The sequence below is a fragment of the Salmo salar genome, chromosome ssa03 (genome assembly GCF_905237065.1).
Source record: "Salmo salar chromosome ssa03, Ssal_v3.1, whole genome shotgun sequence".
NCBI lineage: Eukaryota > Metazoa > Chordata > Actinopteri > Salmoniformes > Salmonidae > Salmo > Salmo salar.
This window is the reverse complement of record NC_059444.1, coordinates 54,536,593-54,559,721: the sequence shown is the minus strand read 5'-3', so window position 1 is coordinate 54,559,721 and position 23,129 is coordinate 54,536,593. Positions and strand designations below refer to the sequence as shown.

Here is a 23,129-nt window from a genome sequence, read left to right as displayed (position 1 = left end):
CCCGGCAAGTTTAGCACTCACCAATATCAGATTTACTATTATAAAAGTTTGATTACCTTTTGTTGTCTTCGTCAGAATGCACTCCCAGGACTGCTACTTCAATAACAAATGTTGGTTTGGTCCAAAATAATCCATCGTTATATCCGAATAGCGGCGTTTTGTTTGTACGTCCCAGACACTATCCGAAATGGTAAATCAGGGTCGTGCGCATGGCGCAATTCGTGACAAAAAAATCTAAATATTCCATTACCGTACTTCGAAGCATGTCAACCGCTGTTTAAAATCCATTTTTATGCCATTTTTCTCGTAAAAAAGCGATAATATTCCGACCGGGAATGTCCATTTAGCTAAACAGAGGAAAGAAAACAAAGCTTTCGGTCGACGCGGGCACGAGCCTGAGTCTCACAGTACTGTAACCAGCCACTTCCCAAACGCGCTACTTTTTTTCAGCCAGAGCCTGCAAAGCCACGATTCAGTATTTTGCCGCCTTCTGAGAACCTATGGCAGCCGTAGGAAGTGTCACGGGACAGCTAAGATCCTCACTCTTCAATAAACAGAGACAAGAAGAACGACACCTTGTCAGACAGGCCACTTCCTGCATGAAATCTTCTCAGGTTTTTGCCTGCCATATGAGTTCTGTTATACTCACAGACACCATTCAAACAGTTTTAGAAACTTTAGGGTGTTGCCAATAATTATATGCATATTCTAGTTACTGGGCAGGAGTAGTAACCAGATTAAATCGGGTACGTTTTTTATCCAGCCGTGAAAATACTGCCCCCTAGCCATAACAGGTTAACAGTTGTGCCTTGTTAATTTGTGGAATTTCTTTCCTTAATGCGTTTGAGTCAATCAGTTGTGTTGTGACAAGGTAGGGTGGAATACAGAATATAGCCCTATTTGGTAAAAGGCTTTTAGAACATTTTCCACATTTATTTCAAATAAAAACCTGAAATACGACATTTACATAAGTATTCAGACCCTTTACTCAGTACTTTGTTGAAGCACCTTTGGCAGCAATTACAGCCTCGAGTCTTCTTGGGTATGACGCTACAAGCTTGGCACACCTGTATTTGGGGAGTTTCTCCCATTCTTCTCTGCAGATCCTCTCAAGCTCTGCCAGGTTGGAGGGGGAGCGTTGCTGCACAGCTATTTTCAGGTCTCTCTAGAGATGTTAAATCGGTTTCAAGTCCGGGCTCTGGCTGGGCCTCTCAAGGACATTCAGAGACTTGCCCCGAAGCCACTCCTGTGTGCTTAGGTTCGTTGTCCTGTTGGAAGGTGAACCTTTGCCCCAGTCTGATGTCCTGAGCACTCTGGAGCAGGGTGTTTTCATCGTGGATCTCTCTGTACTTTGCTCCGTTAATTTTTCCCTCGGTCCTGACTAGTCTCCCAGTCCCTGCCACTGAAAAACGTCCCCACAGCATGATGCTGCCACCACCATGCTTCGCCGTAGGGATGGTGCCAGGTTTCCTCCAGACATGACACTTGGCATTCAGGCCAAAGAGTTCAGTCTTGGTTTCATCAGACCAGAAAATCTTGTCTCATGGTCAGAGAGTCTTTTAGGTGCCTTTTGGCAAACTCCAAGCGGGCTGTCATGTGCCTTTTACTGAGGAGTGGCTTCCGCCTGGCCAATCTTCCATAAAGGCCTAATTGGTGGAGTGCTGTAGAGATGGTTGTCCTTCTGAAAGGTTCTCCCATGTCCACAGAGGAACTCTAGAGCTCTGTCAGAGTGGCCATCAGGTTCTTGTTCCCTTCCATGACCAAGGCCCATCTCCCCCGATTGCTCAGTTTGGCCGGGTGGCCAGCTCTAGGAAGAGTCTGGGTGGTTCCAAACTTCTTCCATTTAAGAATGATGGAGGCCACTGTGTTCTTGGGGACCTTCAATGCTGCAGGCTTTTGTTGGTACACTTCTCCAGATCTGTGCCTCAACACAATCCTGTCTCGGATATCTACGGACAATTCCTTAGACCTCATGGCTTGGTTTTTGCTCTGACATGCACTGTCAACTGTGGGATCTTGTATTGACAGGTGTGTGCCTTTCCAAATCATGTCCAATCAATTGAATTTACAACAGGTGGACTCCAATCAAGTTGTAGAAACATCTCAAGCATTGTCAATGGCAACAGGATGCACCTGAGCTCAATAATTTTGAGTCTCATAGCAAAGGGTCTGAATACTTAAGTAAAAAAAATATTTTGGTTTTTAATTTTTAATAAATTTGCAAAAACGTATAAACACCTGTTTTCACTTTGTCATTATGGGGTATTGTGTGTAGACTGATGAGACATTAAATAAAATATATTTTAGAATGAGGCTGTAACGTAACAAACTGTGGAAAATGTAAAGGCGTCTGAATACTTTACGAATGCACTGTATCCATTGATGCAAATACATCCGCTGTCTGATTTTCAGTTTGTTCACTAGATAGCAGTAGGAGGTCACATGATGTCTCCGGAAGTTCTTATTTGCAGGTGTCTGAGAGGATAGAACGGGGTCAGGTCAGTCGGTGTTGAGCAACTGGGAAAAGGCTGCAGACAATGGGGGAACCACAGGAACTTCTGTCATGAGTGTGGGGATGCACTGACTCTAACTAAGCTGGGGGACACATCCTTCTGTTTTGAATGTGCGGAATGGAAGAGGAAAAAGAAGGTGTTGAAGAGGTTGAGTTTGAATTTGATAGAGATGGGGTGTCAAAGAAGACTGGTGGCAAGTATAGAGTAAGAAGTACCCCAAACCTAGTCCTGGAAGTGAATGAGGGTGATTTAATGGAGATGGAAAGTGTGGCGAAGAGCTCTGAGTCCGAGCCTTGCATTGATGGACATGATAAAGAAGAATCTGGTCCATTTACTTTTTTTATGGATTCTTGCCTTTTGGCAGATCTATTTATGGTTTCAGAATGGGTGGGTAAGGAGTTGGGTGCAGCTGAATCAGTGAGGGTAACTCATAGTGGACTTGTGATATTTGTTTGTGTTTCTTCTGCCCAGAAGGAGCTGGCGCTCCGTGTCACCTAACTTCGGTAAAGATCTGTTTCTTGCTTTGCTTTTAGGAACAGAGCGCCAGTGAAAAGAGTGATCTCTGGGGTAGCGTAAAGTGCAGAGGTGAAGCAATTGAAGTTGAAGATTCCCGGTGTGTGTGTAACGCCCACCATTTGGTGTGACGCAGACCTGGAGGTGAGCATGGTGAAACAGAGGAGTCACTGTCAGGCCTTTTGAGTTTTGAGTCAGTCTTTACCTGACAAGGTCATGATAGGATATATCAGTTATCCTGTTAGAGCTTTTGTGTCGAACCCACTGCAGTGTTTCAGGTGCCATGTTTATGGTCATGTTGCAGTAGTGTGTAGGAGGGAGATTCCAAGATGTGGGAAGTGTGCAGGAGGGCATGGGACAGAGGAGTGTGTAGTGTAGTGGTGGCAGTAGCAGAGAAGTGCTTGGGTGTACAAAATTTGACTTCAGAAGAGTTACAGGGTGTTGAGTGGTGGTGTTCTGTCCTCCCAGACCATAGGGTTAAATAGTGGAATGGGGTAGTGGGTTTTAAATGAGTATATGGTTAGTCCCTTTTTCACATTTTGTATCACAAAGTATGATGGATATATACCCCAGTCTAGTTGGTGGCGGTAATGCAACATATATTGGATGCCAACCACCATTAAACCTCACAGAAGAAGACGTCTTTTTGCCACTTGAAACCAGTTGCGTCTGGTTTGGATAGTGAGTCACAACGGATTTTCAAGCCTGGCATCTTAAAATGACCTTAGCCATCAAGTTATGGAGTAAAAAAAAAGACACAGACAGGTGAGGACACTTCAAACTCCCATTCCCTTTTCCTATTGTAAATTATGAACTAGATCAACGGCACATGTGGAGGATGCATACAAGGGAATGTGGATGGAGAAGGAGAAGGATTGTATGCAGCCACATTATTTGTGAGGCCCTGCTGATATGGTTGAATTGCAAGGTCAAGCACACTTTCTGCGGATCATTGTGACGCGTTTCTAGGAGGATGGCTAAAAACAGAGGTTAACAAAGGTGCACATGGGTAACAGTGAGTAAGGTCATACAAAGGCAAATGGCAGGTCATTCCCTACATAGTGCACTACTTTTGACCAGAGCCCTATGAGAAATAGGGTGCAATTTGGGACACAGGACACAGCCCATGACTGCGGAGTCATACGAGGGGGAATACACAGGGGAAGGGCTAAAGAGGAACGAGGAAATTATTATCTGAAGAGAAACAGGTTGCATCCCAAATGGCACACTATTCCCTGTATGGTGCACTACTTTTGACCAAAGTAGTGCACCAAATAGGGAATAGGGTGCCATTTGGGTCAAAGAAAGCTGTCTGAGAGAAGTGGTGCAAAGAGATCCATGTGTTTTCTGTTCCCAGGCAGCAGTGAGAGCACACCTATTTGACATCACAAAGGCATAGGTGACAGAGACAGAGGCACAGACATCATTATCATCCATGCCACAACAGGTGTAAGAGCATGAACATGCATGAGAGAGAAGTGTAAGGGGAGAGACTCAAAGAGAGGGAAAGACTGAAGGTGAGACGAGGCTGAAAGCATGACAACGGTAAGGTCCTACATTGACTTTGGGGAAAACATTCTGTTTTGATGGGGCAACATACAAATTAGCATTAAGGATACATCTAATTGAGGGTGCAATCCATAACCTAACCCTAACCAGAGTGACCGTTTTCTCTGGCCTTACAAATAACAGTGGCTTTTAGAGGATAATATGAAATTAAAATCTAATGAAACAATAAAAGGATTGTAAAATCATGTAAAATGGTTTAGATTATGAAGACGTAAGCCACTACAATATGCCAACCTCATGTACAGCAGCCAAAACCTGCAGTGCCAAAATACCTATGACGTACAGAGTTGCATAATCGAAATGCCACAGACACAAAAGAAGAGGTTAGTCCCGTAAAGGCGAAAGAAAGAAACCGGTCAAACCAGTGATATATTCATTATCTGAACTTAGCACATGTCAAAGCAATTTGATGGCTTTGACATATTTGACAATTTGCACATTAAAAGCAGGCTTTTCAACATAATATGCAGTCAGAGAGACAGTAGTAGTTAGAAAGATTGATTGTTTTCTACAACTATCTAAAAGACCAGTCAGTAACATAAATGTTTAGCAAGATATGTTTTGGGTGTCATGTTACTGATAATCTGACAGTGGTGATTGCCAAAGTCAAGTGCTTTTGAGAGACAGGAACTCTCAGGGCCGGTTTCCCAGACCCAGAGAAGTTGCTTTTAATATCCTTCTTAGTCCAAGAGTAGGCTTAATGTGGGTCAGCCAGGAAAACATCCTTCGGTTACTCTCAACAAACTATCTGCCAACAATAAAAATATATCGCCCTACCATTTCCAAAAAGGAATGTTGTGAAAATGATATGGTCGGATATCCTATTCATTGGTTGGCTGTTGTGTCATCATTAAAACAGCGCCAACTTTCAGTGTGAAACTAAAGCCTTAACCCAACACCATGGCTAAAAGTATTTGTCATTGCTCATAGTTAGATGTATCTTGTATTTATGAGTCTTGGATGTTCCTCACACAGTAGACTTGATATCAGGGGGAAAGTGCAACATTTCAAAACAAAGCTCTCACTGATGATTTGTCATGTAAAAAGACAAGCGAGAGTTTGCAGTGATTTGATGTTGTGGTTTCCCATCATTCTGCCCCCAGCCTCCTATACCCCCCAGGAAGTCATTCTTGGTGAAGTCGTCCACGGTCATCGGGTCCTATGACCTCCCATCCTTACAGGAGGATTCAGACAACCAAGAGGAAAACGCATCAACGGTAAGGATGATGCCAGAAGGAAAGTTTTTCAAATGCTTATTTGACAGTGTTACATTTTTGAATTGCGTTTGATAGAATTATAGGGACAATGGAAGCCCATAGAATAGCCAGACACCAGGGGCTGCAAGGTCAAAATAGGACAGCACTAACCTTTTCCCAAGGCTCAATTGCTATGACAGCATTAAAAAGGTATGATTCAAAGACATGAAGAAATGCACCTTATACTGTCGTATGCAGGAGACCTGGGTTTCAAAACTCTGGTTGGTCACAATAGCTACATTATCATTTCATTAATCCTAATTGGCTGTAACAGTAAAGTACTTATTATTCATATAATAATAATAATTTTGGGGGGTGCTAATATTTGTCCTGTTACACAAAAGTACGTAATGGAAATGTTTAAACATTTTTGTTGCATGTCCCAACTTCCTCTGAGACACCCGCAGGGAGTAGGGTCACCATTGTACAAAGCCCCTGCAGCAATTAGAGTTAAGAGCATTGCTCAAGGGCAGTACGACATAATTTTTTTATTTTTGTTTTACCTTTAGGTATTCAAACCAGCAAACTTTCAGTTACTGGCCCAACGCTCTATGACACCACAACAGTCTATATACTGTTTAACTGCACATAATTGTGACTTTGTGATTTGTATCTCAGCCAAGTCTAACAGGAAGAAGCCAATCTGTGTACAAAATCTAGACTCAGCCGGCATTACCCCGGTGTATGTCCCACTCAGAGCCCCTGGACAAGAGACAGAACCCAGGCCTCTCCCCCAGCTATGGCAATGTGATGGATACCCAGCTGAGTCAACAACACTCTCTTTTCTTGTGTTTCATTATATCTAGGTTCTTCTAATCCGTTTTCCTGTCAGAACCAGCATAGGAGATGCACTCACTGCTGTGCAGAGGCCCGGGGCCTCTTCCTATTTTTCCCCTCTCATCCTACCCTTTCTAGTCTGGCTCACTGTGTTTTGCAGTTAATCTTCCAATTATTGTTGCTAAATGGTTGATTAACTGTTTTGACAGACCTCCAATCAGACTGGTTCCCTAACGGACTATCAGAGCCCCAGTTTGAGCCACCGTCCTGTTCGCCGCCCTCCAGTGCCTCCCAAGACCTATGGCACTCTTCTGAGCCCCTCTCCAACTGCAAGCAGGGACTATAACAATGTTGATAGATCTAAACTTGGAATGACTGACAAGGTAAACCAAGAGAACCACTGAATAAGCCAGTATATTGTGTATACAGTAAGATAGTTTGAATAAAACAAATCAACCCACTACTCTTCTCTTGGTTTAACACAGGCCTTAGATGTGTATGGCAAAAATAAGCCCTCCCCTCCTCCTCTCCCATGGCCTGTGAGACCCCCTCGGTCCCCCATGATGTCCCGCTCCTCTTCAGAGTATGAGTGGACTCTACCTGAAATACACCTATTACAACCTCAGGTGAGAGAGAGTACTTCATATTCGTTGCAAAGAAGAAAACTGTCAATAAGATATCTTTACTTTCTATGTACTGGTATAGGATTCCATGGAACGAAAGCACAGTCAGTCCCCTCGCCCTGTTCGACCCCCAGCTCGACCCAAATCTGAAACCCTGCCCTTGTATGGGGGCTATGACGTCAATAGATCCCAAAGTCAGATGGTAAGCACCACTCATTATTAGCATCACTCAAGTAACTTTTTAGGCCCTTATATCAATTCACAACTAACATCGCTTCTGGGGTTTTTCATGTTCAATAGCCCTCAAACACAGACAATAAGAGGTCGCCTCACCCTTCACGGCCCCCACCACGGCCAGGAGGGCCCCCCTCCCACACCCTGTCCCGTTCCCCCTCAGGGATTGAAACAACGGCCACACATCTCCAACCCCGGCTGCAGGTGAGAGCAGTACATGCCCCTGTCTCCAACTGGTGCTGACAGAAGCACAAACACATACATACATGTAACAGTTCAAAGGATATAGTACAACATTTATTTACTGTGATATGCTTTCATTGCTTTCATCTGAGGTGAAACAGATACTGTACGTGTGTCACAGAGAAGTGTTCACAATGAAATATGTGAAATCTCTATTTATGTTCCTTCCTTCCTGAAACTCAAAAAGTCCCCTTATGGTTATGAAATGTACGTGTCTTGTTGATTTGTTGTTATTTTTCACATGTGAAAATGTGTTTTTGGAACACTTCACCTGTGACATTTCATAAGTGAAATCATATGCAAGTGAAATTTCAACTGTGAAATCATTTGCAAACATTTGCAAACATTTGCAAACCATGTTTACACATGTTGTCACGTGTTTAGTTTCATGTTATTACATGTTGTCACATTAACTTAACCACTTGATCACGTGAAATTCTGGTCGTTTTTCCATAAGGGTGAGGACCATGATAGGATGTTTGTAAGACATTTGTTTTACAAGTCGTCAGGATGTCACGATGGTCCCAAACTGTCCCAAACCATTATAATAAAGTAATGATATGGTGGTTTGAAAGTAAGTGGTACGCTGTTGAGCTGAAACATGACTCCACCTGGGATTTGAACTCACAACCTCTGGATTTGAGGTGCACTGATCTTTCTGCTGCCCCATCATGTCTGTAGCATTGCCCTTCACATTAATTACTTATAATAAGTCTCTGCACTTAGCAAAAGAGTGCCATTTGACCGGCTATTTTAGTTAATCTGACTATTGTCTCATTGATTTAATTTATTTCTCTCAACAATGAGGTTTTACTGTTGTCTAATGTTCGTGGGGCATATTATGGTGTTTAATGTTACTCCGGAATCACTATGCTAAATATAATAGTTTATATTGAGTGTATTATACAAAGCTGAGATTTACTTTGAAATCCAAAATGTAGTAATGCAGGTGAAATCAGTTATTGACACAGATGTGGTGGAGTAGCATAAAGACCGGAATGCCGTGAACCAAGAGGTGTGAGTTCAAATCCCAGATGAGGACAGGCTGAATAATAATTACAGAAAAATACGAAAATGGATGCACTCACTACTGTAAGTTGCTCTGCATAAAAGTGACTACTAAATGACTAAATTATAAATCAACATACACAATGTGTGTCAAAGAAGTAAGTTGAAAATCACTGTGTGTGTATCATAATGACTAATTTTGGTTTTCACAAAAAGGAGATCTTCCACATGTGAAATCATGTGGTTTTTCCGCAAGGGAAGGCTATGATACTATGATGAAGTTGCAGCAATAGAGTTGCTTGTGTCTGTAAAACAAAACCAAATTCATTCCATAGCCCAACAACGCAAAAGGAGGATCTCTGCCTGCTCGTCCTCAACTCCCGCCCCCACCCTCGTTCACCCCCCCACCACCACCTGTAAATAGACCATCGCTGTCGTATCGACCTACCACCATCTTCCACTCAGAGTCAGTCTACAGCGAGGTCAGCGAGGTTCAGGACAAATTATCTTATCTAGAAGTACTGCCTGATGAGAACACATTCCAGGTGAGCGACACACACACACACACTCACGTGCCACACCTTACCTGACAATAAGTGGATATAATCCTACCTACATTGTATTCAATAAAAATAATTACCAATGGTTTTTGTGTCTCTATTATTTCAGTTCAACCCATCTAGCAGAGTCTACAAAACACAGGCAGCACCACAGTTCCAACCTGGTCAACGTTATCAGAACTATCAATTCAATAAAGAAGCAGAGGTACAGAGTGAAGTCTGAAATTATTGATTTGTATTGTAATGATTGGTGGAATTTTGTATCCTTCTTTTGTACCAATGTATGTAGTACGTCCTATTCTCGGTGTCTAAGCCAGAGCCAGGCTTCACATGAGGTTTTCCCTCTTTCTGTGCTGTTCATCTGCATTATTAGTGTAAGGGGTGCGTACTGGCGGCAGAGAAGTCAGGTGCAGGAGAGCAAAAACTGTGTTACAACGGAGCAGTTTCATAATAAAAACCACCGTAATCAGAACAAACAATCAATGGGTACAAAACCTGTCGCACACCAGATGAACGTGCACATGTACTTACAATAAACAATTCCGGACAAGGACATGGGGGGGAACAGAGGGTTAAATACACAACATGTAATGATGGAATTGAAACCAGGTGTGTGGGAAGACAAGACAAAACAAATGGAAAATGAAAAGTGGATCGATGATGGCTAGAAGACCGGCGACGCCGACCGCCGAATGCCGCCCAAACAAGGAGAGGAACCAACTTCGGCGGAAGTTGTGACAGTACCCCCCCTTGACGCGTGGCTCCAGCAGTGCACCGACACCGGCCTCGGGGACGACCCGGAGGGCGAGGCGCAGGGCGATCCGGACGAAGACGGTGGAACTCCTGCAGCATTGAAGGGTCCAACATGTCCTCCACCGGAACCCAGCACCTCTCCTCCGGACCGTACCCCTCCCACTCCACGAGATACTGAAGGCCCCTCGCCCGACGCCTCGAATCCAGTATGGAGCGAACGGAGTACGCCGGGGCCCCCTCGATGTCCAGAGGGGGTGGAGGAACCTCCCACTCCTCAGACTCCTGGAGCGGGCCAGCCACCACTGGCCTGAGGAGAGACACATGGAACGAGGGGTTAATACGGTAATCGGGGGGAAGCTGTAACCTATAACAAACCTCGTTCACTCTCCTCAGGACTTTAAATGGCCCCACAAACCCGTGGACCCAGTTTACGGCAGGGCAGGCGGAGGAGCAGGTTTCGGGTCGAGAGCAAGACCCGGTCCCCTGGTGCGAACACCGGGGCCTCACTGCGGTGACGGTCTGTGTTCTTTTTTTGGCGCAGCATGGCCCGCTGAAGGTGAACACGGGCAGCTTCCCATGTCTCCTCCGCGCGCCAGAACCAGTCGTCCACCACAGGAGCCTCGGTCTGACTCTGATGCCAAGGCGCCAGAACCGGCTGGTACCCCAGTACGCACTGGAAGGGAGAGAGGTTAGTGGAGGAGTGGCGAAGCAAGTTCTGTGCCATCTCGGCCCAGGGCACGAACGCCGCCCACTCTCCCGGCCCGTCCTGGCAATAAGACCGCAGAAACCTGCCCACATCCTGGTTTACTCTCTCCACCTGCCCATTACTCCCGGGGTGAAACCCCGAAGTAAGGCTGATCGAGACCCACAGACATTCCATGAACGCCTTCCAGACCCTAGACGTGAACTGGGGACCTCGATCCGACACTATATTCTCAGGCATCCCGTAGTGCCGGAAGACGTGCGTAAACAAGGCCTCCGCAGTCTGTAGGGCTGTAGGGAGACCGGGCAGAGGGAGGAGGCGACAGGACTTATCAGAATGTCATCAATATACACCACTACACCCTGCCCGTGCAGGTCCCTGAAAATCTTGTCTACAAAGGCTTGGAAGACTGATGGAGCATTCATCAACCCGTACGGCATGACAAGGTACTCATAATGCCCTGAGGTGGAACTGAATGCCGTCTTCCACTCGTCTCCCTCCCGGATACGCACCAGGTTGTAAGCGCTCCTGAGATCTAGTTTGGTGAAGAAGTGCGCCCCGTGCATTGACTCAATCGCTGTGGCGATGAGAGGTAGCAGGTAACTGTACCTCACCGTGATCTGATTTAGACCTCGATAGTCAATACACGGGCGCAGACCTCCATCCTTCTTCTTCACAAAAAATAAACTCGAGGAGGCGGGTGATGTGGAGGACCGAATGTACCCCTGACGTAGGGATTCGGAGACATATGTTTCCATAGCCACTGTCTCCGCTTGTGACAGAGGATACACGGGACTCCTGGGAATTGCGGCGTCTACCAGGAGATTTATCACACAATCCCCCTGTGGATGGGGTGGTAATTGAGTCGCCTTCTTCTTAGAGAAGGCGAGAGCCAAATCGGCATATTCAGGGGGAATACGCACGGTGGAGACCTGGTCTGGACTTTCCACCGTGGTAGCATCAACGGAAACCCCTAAACACCTCCTTGTGCACTCTCGCGACCACCCCGTGAGAGCCCTCCGTTGCCAAGAAACAGTGGGGTCATGACAAGCTAACCAGGGTAGGCCTAGCACCGTGGGAAACGTAGGAGAGTCAATGAGGAAGAGACTAATTCTCTCCTTGTGACCCCCCTGTGTCACCATACCCAGAGGAGCGGTGGCCTCCCTAATCAACCCTGACCCTAATGGTCGACTATCTAAGGCGTGAACGGGGAAGGGCACAGCCACGGGAACAATGCGGATCCCTAAACTATGGGCGAACGATCGATCTATAAAATTCCCAGCCGCGCCTGAATCGACGAGCGCCTTATGCTGGGAATGCGGGGAAAACTCAGGAAAAGTGACATACAAAAACATATGTGCAACAGAGTGCTCTGGGTGAGAATGGTGCCGGCTCACCTAGGGTGACGCCAGAGCGCCCTGCCTGCTGCCTCGATACCCAGAGGAACCAATCCGGCACCGACCGGCAGTGTGACCTCTGCGGCCACAGATTGTGCACGAGCTGGAACCCCCTCCGGTCTCCCTGCGCACCGCCCCTCCCAGCTCCATGGGTATCAGAGAGGGGGTGCGGGGGGATGGAACCAACAGACCCTGATCTGAACGTCCGCGGGTAGCCAGCAGTTATCCCACCGGATGGACAGGTCCACCAGCTGGTCAAATGTGAGGGTGGTGTCTCTGCAGGCCAACTCCCAACTGACGTCCTCACGCAGACTGCAGCGATAATGGTCGATCAGGGCCCTGTCGTTCCATCCCGCGCCGGCAGCCAGGGTCCGAAACTCCAGGGCGAACTCCTGGGCGCTCCTCGTCCCCTGCCTCAGATGGAAGAGGCGTTCACCGGCCGCTCTACCCTCGGGCGGGTGGTCAAAGACTGCCCGGAAGCGGCGGGTGAACTCCTCAAACTGGTCCAATGCCGCATCTCCCTCTCTCCACACGGCGTTGGCCCACTCCAGGGCTTTCCCGGTGAGGCACGAGATGAGGGCAGACACCCTCTCACAGCCCGAAGGAGCCGGGTGGACGGTTGCCAGGTATAAGTCTAGCTGCAACAGGAACCCCTGGCAGTTCGCAGCCGTCCCATTGTATTCCTGTGGGAGGGAGAGACAAATTCCACTGGGACCAGGAGAAGGAGGGGTGAGTAGTGGAGACCCCGGTTGTGCTGGTGGAGGTGCTGTTAGAACTCCCTGTCTCTCCCAGCTGTCCATTGTCTGGACAACGCGGTCCATGGTGGTGCCAAGATGGTGGAGCATTGCTGTGTGCTCCTGGACGCGCTCGTCCACCCCTATAACCGGGGTACCTGCTCCTGCTGACTCCATATAGTGGGTCCGGAATTCTGTAAGGGGTGCGTCCTGGCGGCAGAGAAGTCAGGTGCAGGAGAGCAAAAACTGTGTTACAACAGAGCAGTTTAATAATAAAAACCACCGTAATCAGAACAAACAATCAATAGGTACAAAACCCGTTGCACACCAGATAAACATGCACTTACAATAAACAATTCTGGACAAGGACATGGGGGGAACAGAGGGTTAAATACACAACATGTAATGATGGAATTGAAACCAGGTGTGTGGGAAGACAAGACAAAACAAATGGAAAATGAAAAGTGGATCGATGATGCTAGAAGACTGGCAACGCCGACCGCCGCCCGAGCAAGGAGAGGAACCAACTTCGGTGGAAGTCGTGACAATTAGATAATCCATCAATTCAATTTCACCTAAAAACCTATTTGTACCTACTTTTGTTTTTCAGCAGGAATTTGATAATCTAATGAGATGGATGAAGACAGTGGGATGTGAGTTAAACATTAATACGACAGATGTACAGTACCGGTCAAAAGTTAGGACACCTACTCATTCCAGGGTTTTTCTTTCATTTTACTATTTTCTACATTGTAGAAAAATAGTGAAGACAGCAAAACTATGAAATAACACATACGGAATCATGTAGTAACCAAAAAAAGTGTTAAACAAATCAAAATATAATATATTTTAGATTCTTCAAAGTAGCCACCCTTTGACTTTTTTTATTTTTTATTTAACTAGGCAAGTCAGTTAAGAACACATTTTTGATGACAGCTTTGCACACTCTTGGCATTCTCTCAACCAGCTTCATGAGGTAGTCACCTGGAATGCATTTCAATTAACAGGTGTGCATTGTAAAAAGTCAATTTGTGGAATTTCTTTCCGTCTTAATGCATTTGAGCCAATCACCTGTGTTGTGACAAGGTAGGGGTGGTATACAGAAGATGGCCCTATTTGGTAAAAGGCCAAGTCTATATTATGGCGAGAACAGCTCAAATAAGTGAAGAGAAACGATAGTCCATCATTACTTTAAGACAAGAAGGTCAGTCAAGAACTTTTAAAGTTTCTTCAAATGCAGTCACAAAAACCATCAAGTTACCAGCCTCAGAAATTGCAGCCCAAATAAATGCTTTACAGAGTTTAAATAACAGACACATCTCAACATCAACTGTTCAGAGGAGAATGCGTGAATCAGGCCTTCATGGTCAAATTTCTGCAAAGAAACCACTACTAACAGACACCAATAAGAAGAAGAGACTTGCTTGGGCTAAGAAACACGAGCAATGGACATTAGACTGTGGACATAAATCTGTCCTTTGGTCTGATGAGTCCCAATTTCAGATTTTTGGTTCCAACAGCCGTGTCTTTGTGAGACGCAGAGTAGGTGAACGGATGATCTCCATATGTGTGGTTCCCACCATGAAGCATGGAGCAGGAGGTGTGATGGTGTGGGGGTGCTTTGCTGGTGACACTGTCAGTGATTTATTTCAAATTCAAGGCACACTTAATCAGCATGGCTACCACAGCATTCTGCAGCGATACGCCATACCACCTGGTTTGCGCTTAGTGGGACTAGCATTTGTTTTTCAACAGGACAATGACCCAACATACCTCCACGCTGTGTAAGGGCAATTTGAGCAAGAAGGAGAGTGATGGAGTGAGCATCAGATGAACTGGCCTCCACAATCACCCTGACCTCAACCCAATTGAGATGGTTTGGAGGAGTGAAGGAAAAGCAGCCAACAAGTGCTCAGCATATATGGGAACACCTTCAATGAATCTAATTTATTTATAAAGCCCTTTTTACAACAGCAGATGTCAAAGTGCTATACAGAAACCCAGCCTAAAACCCGAAACAGAAAGCAATGCAAATGTAGAAGCACAGTGGCTAGGAAAAGACTGTTGAAAAGACTGTCTAGAGGACGAAACATTCCAGGTGAAACTGGTTGAGAGAATGCCAAGAGTGTGCAAAGCTGTCATCAAAGCAAAGGGTGGCTACTTTGAAGAATCTAAAATATATTTTGATTTGTTCAACACTTTTTTTGTTACTACAGTATTCCATATGTGTTATTTCATAGTTTTGATGTCTTCACTATTATTTTACAATGAAAAAAATTGTACAAAGAAAGAAAATCCCTGGAATGAGTAGGTGTGTCCTACTTTTGACTGGTACTGTATTTCGTATTATTTTACAATACATTACATTGTATTTCATTCATTTTTAAGGATGAAAGAACATGCAACTGTTCTTCTGTAATTGTTGTACTGTTCTCAGCTGTCTGTGATTCAATAGCTGACCATAGATTACTGAGGGACAATATATTTGGTTTGTAATTGTGTATGTGTTTCTCTTTCAGGCTGGGAAAACATGCCTCCTTCATTTCATGGCCTCAGTCTAGAGGACGAAACCAGGTGAGACCAGACTAACCTCTTACTGTACACATGTGGTTAATACACCATTTCAAGGATAGAGCTTTGATCTTACATATAACACAGGTAGGCATACCATTTAATCAGCACGTCTTTTATTAAATCCGTCTTTTTTAAATCCATCCCACCAGGGAGTTCAGCCAGAGGTGCCTCTATGTGAAAAATGGCCTCCGTCTGTTCAACTGCCTGCTAATGAAGCGTAACGATACCCTGCGAGGCCACATCACAGAGCTCAACGACCTTGCCGAGAAGCTGGACAGAGTGCAGAAGAAAACCAAAACCATGAGCATCGCAGGGGGCACCACGGGCACAATGGGAGGGGTGGTGGCCGTTGTGGGCATTGTCCTCGCCCCCATAACCATGGGTGCCTCCCTCATAGGCACGGCAGTTGGGGCGGGCATGGTGGCCTCGGGAACTGGGATGGGTATCAAAGCGGCCATGGACAACAACAAAATCAACTCTATGGACAGAAAGAGGCTGGAGGAGGTGGTGCAGACGTACAAAGCCGAGATAGCAGACGTGGAGTTGTGTCTTTGCTTCATCCACAGCGGGATGGCTGAGCTGAGGCAGTATAACTTCCACAGGCTCCAGCATGCTGATCCTGAGGCCCTGCGGATAGCCAGGGTGGCGGAGGCAGTGCATCCTGGGTGTAATAAGTCCCAACAGTTGGGCATGAAGTCTGAGATGATCCTGCAAGGGTTTGCCAGAGACATGGACCTGTATTATACCGACAAGGATGGCCAGAGGCTGAAAAAGGGCTCTGAGACTAAGTTTGCCACCAGGATCCGTGGTGTGACCCAAGAGCTTCAGGAGGAGCTCAATGAACTGCACCAAGTGTGGCAGACTTTCTTTCTAGCAGCAAGTAGATTTTGAGGTGTGTGTGTGCCGTCACTAATGCAGTAAAGGTCTGGCAATGTTTTGGACACATGCAAGATATTGTTTGTTTTTTTGTTTTTTTTGGGGGGGGGGGCGTAGGGAGGTGTTCATTTTTGAAGTGGGTTGCCCTGTGGAAGCCTACATGAAGCCAGTCTTTGCTGACAAGTTGCTGAAATTTCACCCCTTGCAAACAGCCTTGGTTATCAGTGCAAACTTGCAGTGCTAATATTTGTGAGTCTCAGCCATGTACATAGGCTGACAGTACATGGCTTTCAGATTGCAGGCCTACATAGGACAAAGGCAAAGCAGCAGTACTGCTCTGTGTCAGCTGTTATGGGCAGCTTTGCTGTATGGAGAAGAAGGTGCTTTCTGTATCCATAAGTCTCCATATATCCATGAACTTTGAAATGTTTTAATCCTCTCGACTGTCATGCGATTTGTGGATTCAAATAAAGTATTTCAAATGTAAGAGTATGAATGTGAAATGTTTTATTATGCAGTGTGTACTGCTGAGAATATCCATGGGACATTTTATCTATATCCTATTTGTGAATTATCTGAATACTAAAAAGGATGTGCAATAAACTTTAGTGAAAAGTTGTTGGCTCACATAAATGTGATTAGTATAAGACATCACAGGATGATTTCTAAAACTGGCCCGTTAACCCCCAATGTGCGGAATGATACGGTTCCCACTAGCATCTATAGCCACCAAGTCAAAATTGGCAAACAAAATTTGATTTTGGTCTTAATTCAAATTTAGGGGTTAGGCATAAGGTTAGCAGTGTGGTTAGGGTTAGGTTTATAGTATCACATTTTAAGAAGATATTTTGTTGAAATGGGTGGGGTTTATGACTGTGGTTACAGAAGCTAGCGAGGACCTGTGAAGGATATCCCAGGTCTACATCAACGTGGTATATAAACCCTTGACAGCTATTTTTATGTAGTGGCCATTTAGAGACTTTGAAGCCACCGGTCGGCCATATTGGTATTCACCAGTAATCTCAGTCCGCCACAGGACTGAATGGAATTATTTTTCAATTAAATGTTTCAAGGACAAAATTACATATATTTAAGTATTTTTTGCTGTAGTTGGGGACAGTAACATTAGTAACCTCTAAAAATGTGACTAAGGTAAATGTTATGTATTTTTTCACTTTTTATTTGTATGTTTATCTCACATAATATAATTTAAAAGTATGCATTAAGGTCTCTGTAATAGAATAAACGTGACAAAAATGAATGTAGACATTAATAAATGCTTTTCTATAAGTTACAAAATATGTTTTACAATGGCGGGGGTACCACGGTGTTGGCCCGCAGGCTTCAACAACACAGCGACTCATATAAATCATCTAGTGTGTACATATAAATCATTGGTCTTTGGGAGTTGTATATTACACGGCGCTCTAAAAATGCGCCATTTTCTACCAGCACCCAACAATATCAACATTCAAGTGACACCGCTCTCTTGAGCGAAATGGCAGTTTAACGGCTTGCGGCGGTCCTAGCAGCAGCAAATCCAACAGTGCATCAACCCAGTGCACTGCTTCAACTTCATATTTGTGAAAATGACGTAAGTATATATTTAAGGATTTTATTTGTAAGCAATTTGCTAGCTAACGTGAATCTGACAGCCCAATGACGCCAATGAGCTCAAACCTCAATTTGTGAAGCTATTAGCCTGCTTATGTTGTGTAGCGAAGTATTTTCTAAATGCATATAGTATAACATGCCGTAAGGTCGCCATTCGCCAGACAAATCCTTGGAATGACATTGGATACAAACGTCACGAGTCAGATCAGAGAATGTTTCATTATAAATGGTCAGTGAGTTGTTTCATAATTATAGCGCTAGACATTGTCACCAATTGTTAAAACATAAAGGTACGATTTTATGCAATTTTCCAGGAATGCCAACGTGGCAAACAAAATGGTTCGTGATCTTTTTTTGAACAAAATGGCGATATCAGTGTTTAAGGCGGGAGGGTGTACACAAGTGTGGCTGTTGGTTAGGGAGGCGGAAGCAGCCATCTCATTCGCTAGACACACCTCCATTCTGACGATGGTTGCTGTGGAAACTGACCTCATTTGGCGCGTGTACGAGTCACAAGACAAAGGCAGGGAGGGTATTTCAGTACCAGCGTTGTAAAATGGTAGGGCCAGTGTTGTGCACAAAACACTACATATATATATATAAACATAAGCTCCGACTTAATGTTTATCCCACCCAACCAAAAATGTGCAGCCAAATATTACATTACACAACATGACATAATATAAAAATCAACAAAGGAGAAAAAGCTAATTTGCCTACATTATGAGCTACTGTTTACATTAGTACATGAAGTCACCATGTCTAATCTGTTCTCTTTCCCAGGTCCCTTGTGGAAACCCTCAGCACTGCTGTAGTTGACAGCATAAAAGAATCGCTCAACCTCTTACTGCCATACCTACCGTCTCAGATCCTAGTGACTGAACAGAGCTATGACCATGATGAGCTCACAGTTTGGCCTGGACGATATGGAGGCCCTACTCTGGGGGCCTTCCTCTCTCATGGCTGACCCCATGGGGTCGCTGCGCCACCAAGATGAAGTTACCTCGATAGAGGGGGGGGCTTCACCCCTCTCGTCATCATCTTCCTCTTCTCCACTTCTCCTTCTATCCCCTCCTCCCACTCCGCCGTCACTGCTCCTCCAGGAAGAGAAGGCTGAGGCAGACTTGCTGTCCTTCCCTTGGCTATCAGCTGACCAGCTAGGCCATACCCATCACATTGGTGCAGATGATGAGAAAGGTGAGGACCACAACATCCTAAGTCCTCCCCACGTATGTTCATACCGGTCGACAGTGTGTATAAATCATAGCGATTTATATTTTATTCTCATTAACTGTGTTTTTGCCTTATAGAAAAGGTAATGACTTATCACAAATTGTAATTCCAGTATATTACTTTAGCTATTGAGCAGCTGATTAACCCTCTTTGTCCTCCACAGAAGATGCCTTTTCTGGCATGGACTGGATGGCCAAGAGGGTAGACCTGAGTGAGTTTGATTTGGACTCCCTTATTGGTTCCTGCAGCCCAGATGGTTCCCACAGCTCCCCTGAAGACCTCATCACTTCCTTTGAGTGTCCCATGGAGCTGGACTTACTCCCCCTCCCCACTTTCCCTACTCCCACGGACCTCCCCACCGCCACTGATCCACTCCTCCCCTCGAACGTGTCACAGCCCCAGGAAGACCCTCAGGAGGTGTTTCATTCACCTCCCCCCTGCGTCCCTGATGCCCAGGAGGAGCTGGAGATCAAGTCGGAGCCCCAGTCCCCAGCTCCCTCTCCTCCTCCATCTCCCACCTTCACCTTAGAGCTGGGCAGTGAGGTGTATGTTTCCGCGAGCGTCAGCAAGAAGCCGCTTCACCTGGAGGTTCCCCAGCCGGTCCCCAGCATTGTGCTCTCTCTCTCCCCGACCCGCATCGTAGTCCTCCTGGCCCCTAAACAGGAGGTCGGCGTGACAACCACCACTATCACCATCCCAGAGATCCTCTCTGACAGTGACAGCAGCTTAAGCTCCTCTGGTCAGCTCAACCGGCCCTCCATCGCCACAACTCAGTCAAGGTTCCAAAACGAGAGCAAACCGTACCCAACAACCCCCAAGTCTAGGCCACAACATCCAGACCAGCCATCCACCACCACATCGAGTGGGAAAATGAAGCCCTCCACCGGAGGACCCCCGAAGGAGAAGAAGTTCAAGAAGATGGCACAGAACAAGACGGCGGCCATGCGCTACCGCCAGAAAAAGAAGACTGAGCAGGAGGCCTTGAGCGTGGAGTGCGACGAGCTCGAGCAAAGGAACCACAAGCTTGCGGAGAAAGCAGACTCCATCGCCAATGAGATCCAGTATCTCAAGGACCTCATGGAGGAGGTGCGCCAAGCGAAGAGCAAGAAGGGTTTTGTGACCTCTAACTGTATTGTGTAACCCACTATCTAAAATCTATATGCTTTTTAAATGCGTGTATTGTATTGAGACTCCCAAAGCCCAAGTTCTATTGACCTTTGACCTTCCTGCCTGTTTCTTCCTTTAAGAGTGAGACTATTGTTCTTGTAGCTTGAGTTTGACGTAGTCCCTGATCTCTTGTATGAAAACCTTAAGTATTTTCCAGACAGAAACAGTATTGACTGGGGTAATTAGTCTGATCTTTTGTAGTCTTTGTCATCGTTTATTATCAATAGACATGTCTATATTGTTGTAGATGCATGTCTTAAATAGGCTTTGAAGCCTCTTCATATGTACTTTTACTGTAGTCTGAATCATATCTAATTGTATTCCTTTTTTATCTATTAAAAAGTCAAATCCATTTGGTTTTGTGCTATTCATTTAGCAAACAAACTGGGAATGGGAATATAGTATTCATGATAAAGGTTATTGGGACCAATTTTGCCACTTCCATATACTCATTTTAAAATGGGGCCCTTGGCCTGCCTTGTCATTTGGCTAATACAGGTGTGAATGTTTGTTCAAGTGTGGAGGCAAGTTGTTTAAATATAGCCCACATTTGACCCGTCCTAGTGCTCTCCTGAGTCAAGTGAAAACCTGTTCTGTGGAGGAACATTATCAGTGTGTTCTGGCCCAACATAAAACCCTTTAACCCAGATAAGGGTCAGGTTAAACAACCATTGTGTGTGCTCCAACCCTATCAGAAAGGTCTACAGTCCCATGAGACTACAATAAGCAGGTGGTGCTTCTTTCTAGAGAGAACAAGGACTGGGTTCTAAATTGCACCATATCACCTACATAGTTCATTTACTTAGTTCATTGTGGGATACTACAGGAGCCAAGTTCCAACTCCTTAATTTGTATTTTCTGATCATCCTGTGTTGGACACAGTTTACAGCTACCTCACTGCTCTGAACAGTGCTGTGTGTTTGTGTGCTGACTTAAGCACTGCTTAAATGGAGGTTGACCACAGTGACACTGCCCTGTATTCAACCTAAAACTGGGACTAGGGTTATGAAACTGTTTTTGCTCAAGGCCTTTTGTCCAGATAGCTTGGGGGGAAATTGTATTTGGGTCTGTACCAAACATTTAGTGCTGAGGCACAATGTAGGTCTCTCTGAAAACACAAACTCCCCAAAGAAGCTGTGGGCATTGAGAAGCACAACCAGTTCCATAGGACAATTAAACCCAATTTACCACAACTTCTGCTAACTCGATGTTACAACTGGTCTGTCTGAAAGCAACCTTTTAATTCCAACCCTTTTGTTGCACAATTTAATAATGGATAATAACCCCCTCCGCAAAGCAGGAAATCTCCTGGCTCCAGGAGTGTCATGCGATTCAGTCTTTCTAGGGAATCTAATGTGAGATCCATAATGGACATGTGACTGACCAAACTTGGCCTATCTGTTCTTGGCCCGTGACTGAGACAGTAGGCTTTCACAAGTTGGGGGTTCTGTTGATTCCTCAGTTGCGGTTGGTGTCAGCAACACAGTTGAAGTTTGTATGTTCAGTTCACAGGCATCTTTTAAATATGGGAAGACATGGAATAGACCTACATTGGACATATAGACCTACAAATTATCTTGGGATGGTATTGCAAAAAAACAATCACAGTTCAGTGGGATAAGCTCTTCAAAAAAGTAAATGATTTCCTTGAATAATTCCTAATAACTTGGTAATTGTTCATTTGACTGGACCTCCAGGACCAAGTCCTCAAAAACAAAGCAGGATCCACAGTAAAGGTCCCCATCAGAGGCCTAGCAGCTACAGGCCCCATGAATATCATCAACACCACACTCTGGTGCCTCCCCAGAGAGACAGAATCATCTCCAAAATGGGAATCTTGTTTCTCATGGTCTGATGATCTTTAGATGCCTTTTGGCAAACTCCAAGTGGGCAGTCGTGCTTTGTACTGAGGAGTGGCTTCCTTCCGTCTGGTCACTCTACCATAAAGGCCTAACTGGTGGAGTGCTGCAGAGATGGAAGAACCTTCCAGAAGGACAACCATCTCCACAGAGGAACGTTAGAGCTCTGTCAGAGTGACCATTGGGTTCTTTGTCACCTTCCTGACCAAGGCCCTTCTTCCCTGATTTCTCAGTTTGGCCGGGTGGCCTGCTCTAGGAAGAGTCTCGGTGGTTCTAAACTTCTTCCATTTAAGAATGATGGAGGCCACTGTTCTTGGGGACCTTCAATGCTGCAGAAATGTTTTGGTACCCTTCCCCAGATCTCTGCCTTGACTCAATCCTGTCACGAAGATCTACAGACAGTTCCTTCGACCTCATGGCTTGGTTTTTGCTCTGCATGCACTGTCAACTTATATAGACAGCTGTGTGCCTTTCCAAATCATGTCCAATCAATTGAATTTACCACAGGTGGACTCCAATCAAGTTGTAGAAACATCTCAAGGATGATCAATGGAAGCAGGCTGCACAAGATTCTTCAAAGTAGCCACCCTTTGCCTTAATGACAACTTTGCACACTCTTGGCATTCTGTCAACCAGCTTCACCTGGAATGCTTTTCCGACAGTCTTGAAGGAGTTCCCACATATGCTGAACACTTGTTGACTGCTTTTCCTTCACTCTTCAGTCCAACTCATCCCAAGCCATCTCAGTTGGGTTGAGGTCAAGGTATTGTGGAGGCCAGGTCATCTGATGCAGCACTCCATCACTCGGCTTCTTGCTCAAATAGCCTTTACAGAGCCTGGAGGTGTGTTGGGTCATTGTCCTGTTGAAAAACAAATGATAGTCCCACTAAGCGCAAACCAGATGGGATGGTGTACCGCTGCAG

At 45.4% G+C, this 23,129-nt stretch overlaps 2 protein-coding genes across 8 annotated transcripts in view; both read left to right on the top strand.

The window, feature by feature from the left end:
* Positions 1-16,820, top strand: part of LOC106600888 (uncharacterized) — a 35,208-nt gene extending 18,388 nt beyond the window's left edge. For 2 of the 6 annotated variants that reach the window (XM_014192642.2, XM_014192643.2), the window contains exons 2-13: positions 3,047-3,170; positions 4,384-4,571; positions 5,699-5,812; positions 6,838-7,011; positions 7,114-7,254; positions 7,334-7,453; positions 7,552-7,689; positions 9,072-9,281; positions 9,406-9,501; positions 13,494-13,536; positions 15,403-15,457; positions 15,607-16,820. In XM_014192642.2, coding sequence (XP_014048117.2) covers positions 4,563-4,571; positions 5,699-5,812; positions 6,838-7,011; positions 7,114-7,254; positions 7,334-7,453; positions 7,552-7,689; positions 9,072-9,281; positions 9,406-9,501; positions 13,494-13,536; positions 15,403-15,457; positions 15,607-16,348 — 1,842 coding nt within the window. In that variant the 5' untranslated portion in view covers positions 3,047-3,170; positions 4,384-4,562 and the 3' untranslated portion in view covers positions 16,349-16,820. Of the gene's footprint in view, positions 1-3,046; positions 3,171-3,239; positions 3,792-4,383; positions 4,572-5,698; positions 5,813-6,837; positions 7,012-7,113; positions 7,255-7,333; positions 7,454-7,551; positions 7,690-9,071; positions 9,282-9,405; positions 9,502-13,493; positions 13,537-15,402; positions 15,458-15,606 lie in introns of those variants that run through there. The other 4 variants (XM_014192646.2, XM_014192647.2, XM_045714960.1 and 1 more) reach the window with 3 other exon arrangements.
* An 885-nt stretch (positions 16,821-17,705) lies between these two features.
* On the top strand, positions 17,706-20,699 carry atf4 (Cyclic AMP-dependent transcription factor ATF-4). 2 transcript variants are annotated; one of them, XM_014192420.2, is made up of 3 exons: positions 17,706-17,927; positions 18,731-19,144; positions 19,347-20,699. In XM_014192420.2, exons 2-3 carry the CDS (start codon positions 18,838-18,840, stop codon positions 20,318-20,320), a joined length of 1,281 nt encoding a protein of 426 aa, XP_014047895.2. In that variant the 5' UTR covers positions 17,706-17,927; positions 18,731-18,837; the 3' UTR covers positions 20,321-20,699. The 2 variants fall into 2 exon arrangements, with proteins under 2 accessions (XP_014047895.2, NP_001133573.1); NM_001140101.1 differs by having other exon boundaries at positions 17,799-17,927; positions 19,344-20,699.
* Positions 20,700-23,129: the final 2,430 nt, after the last annotated feature.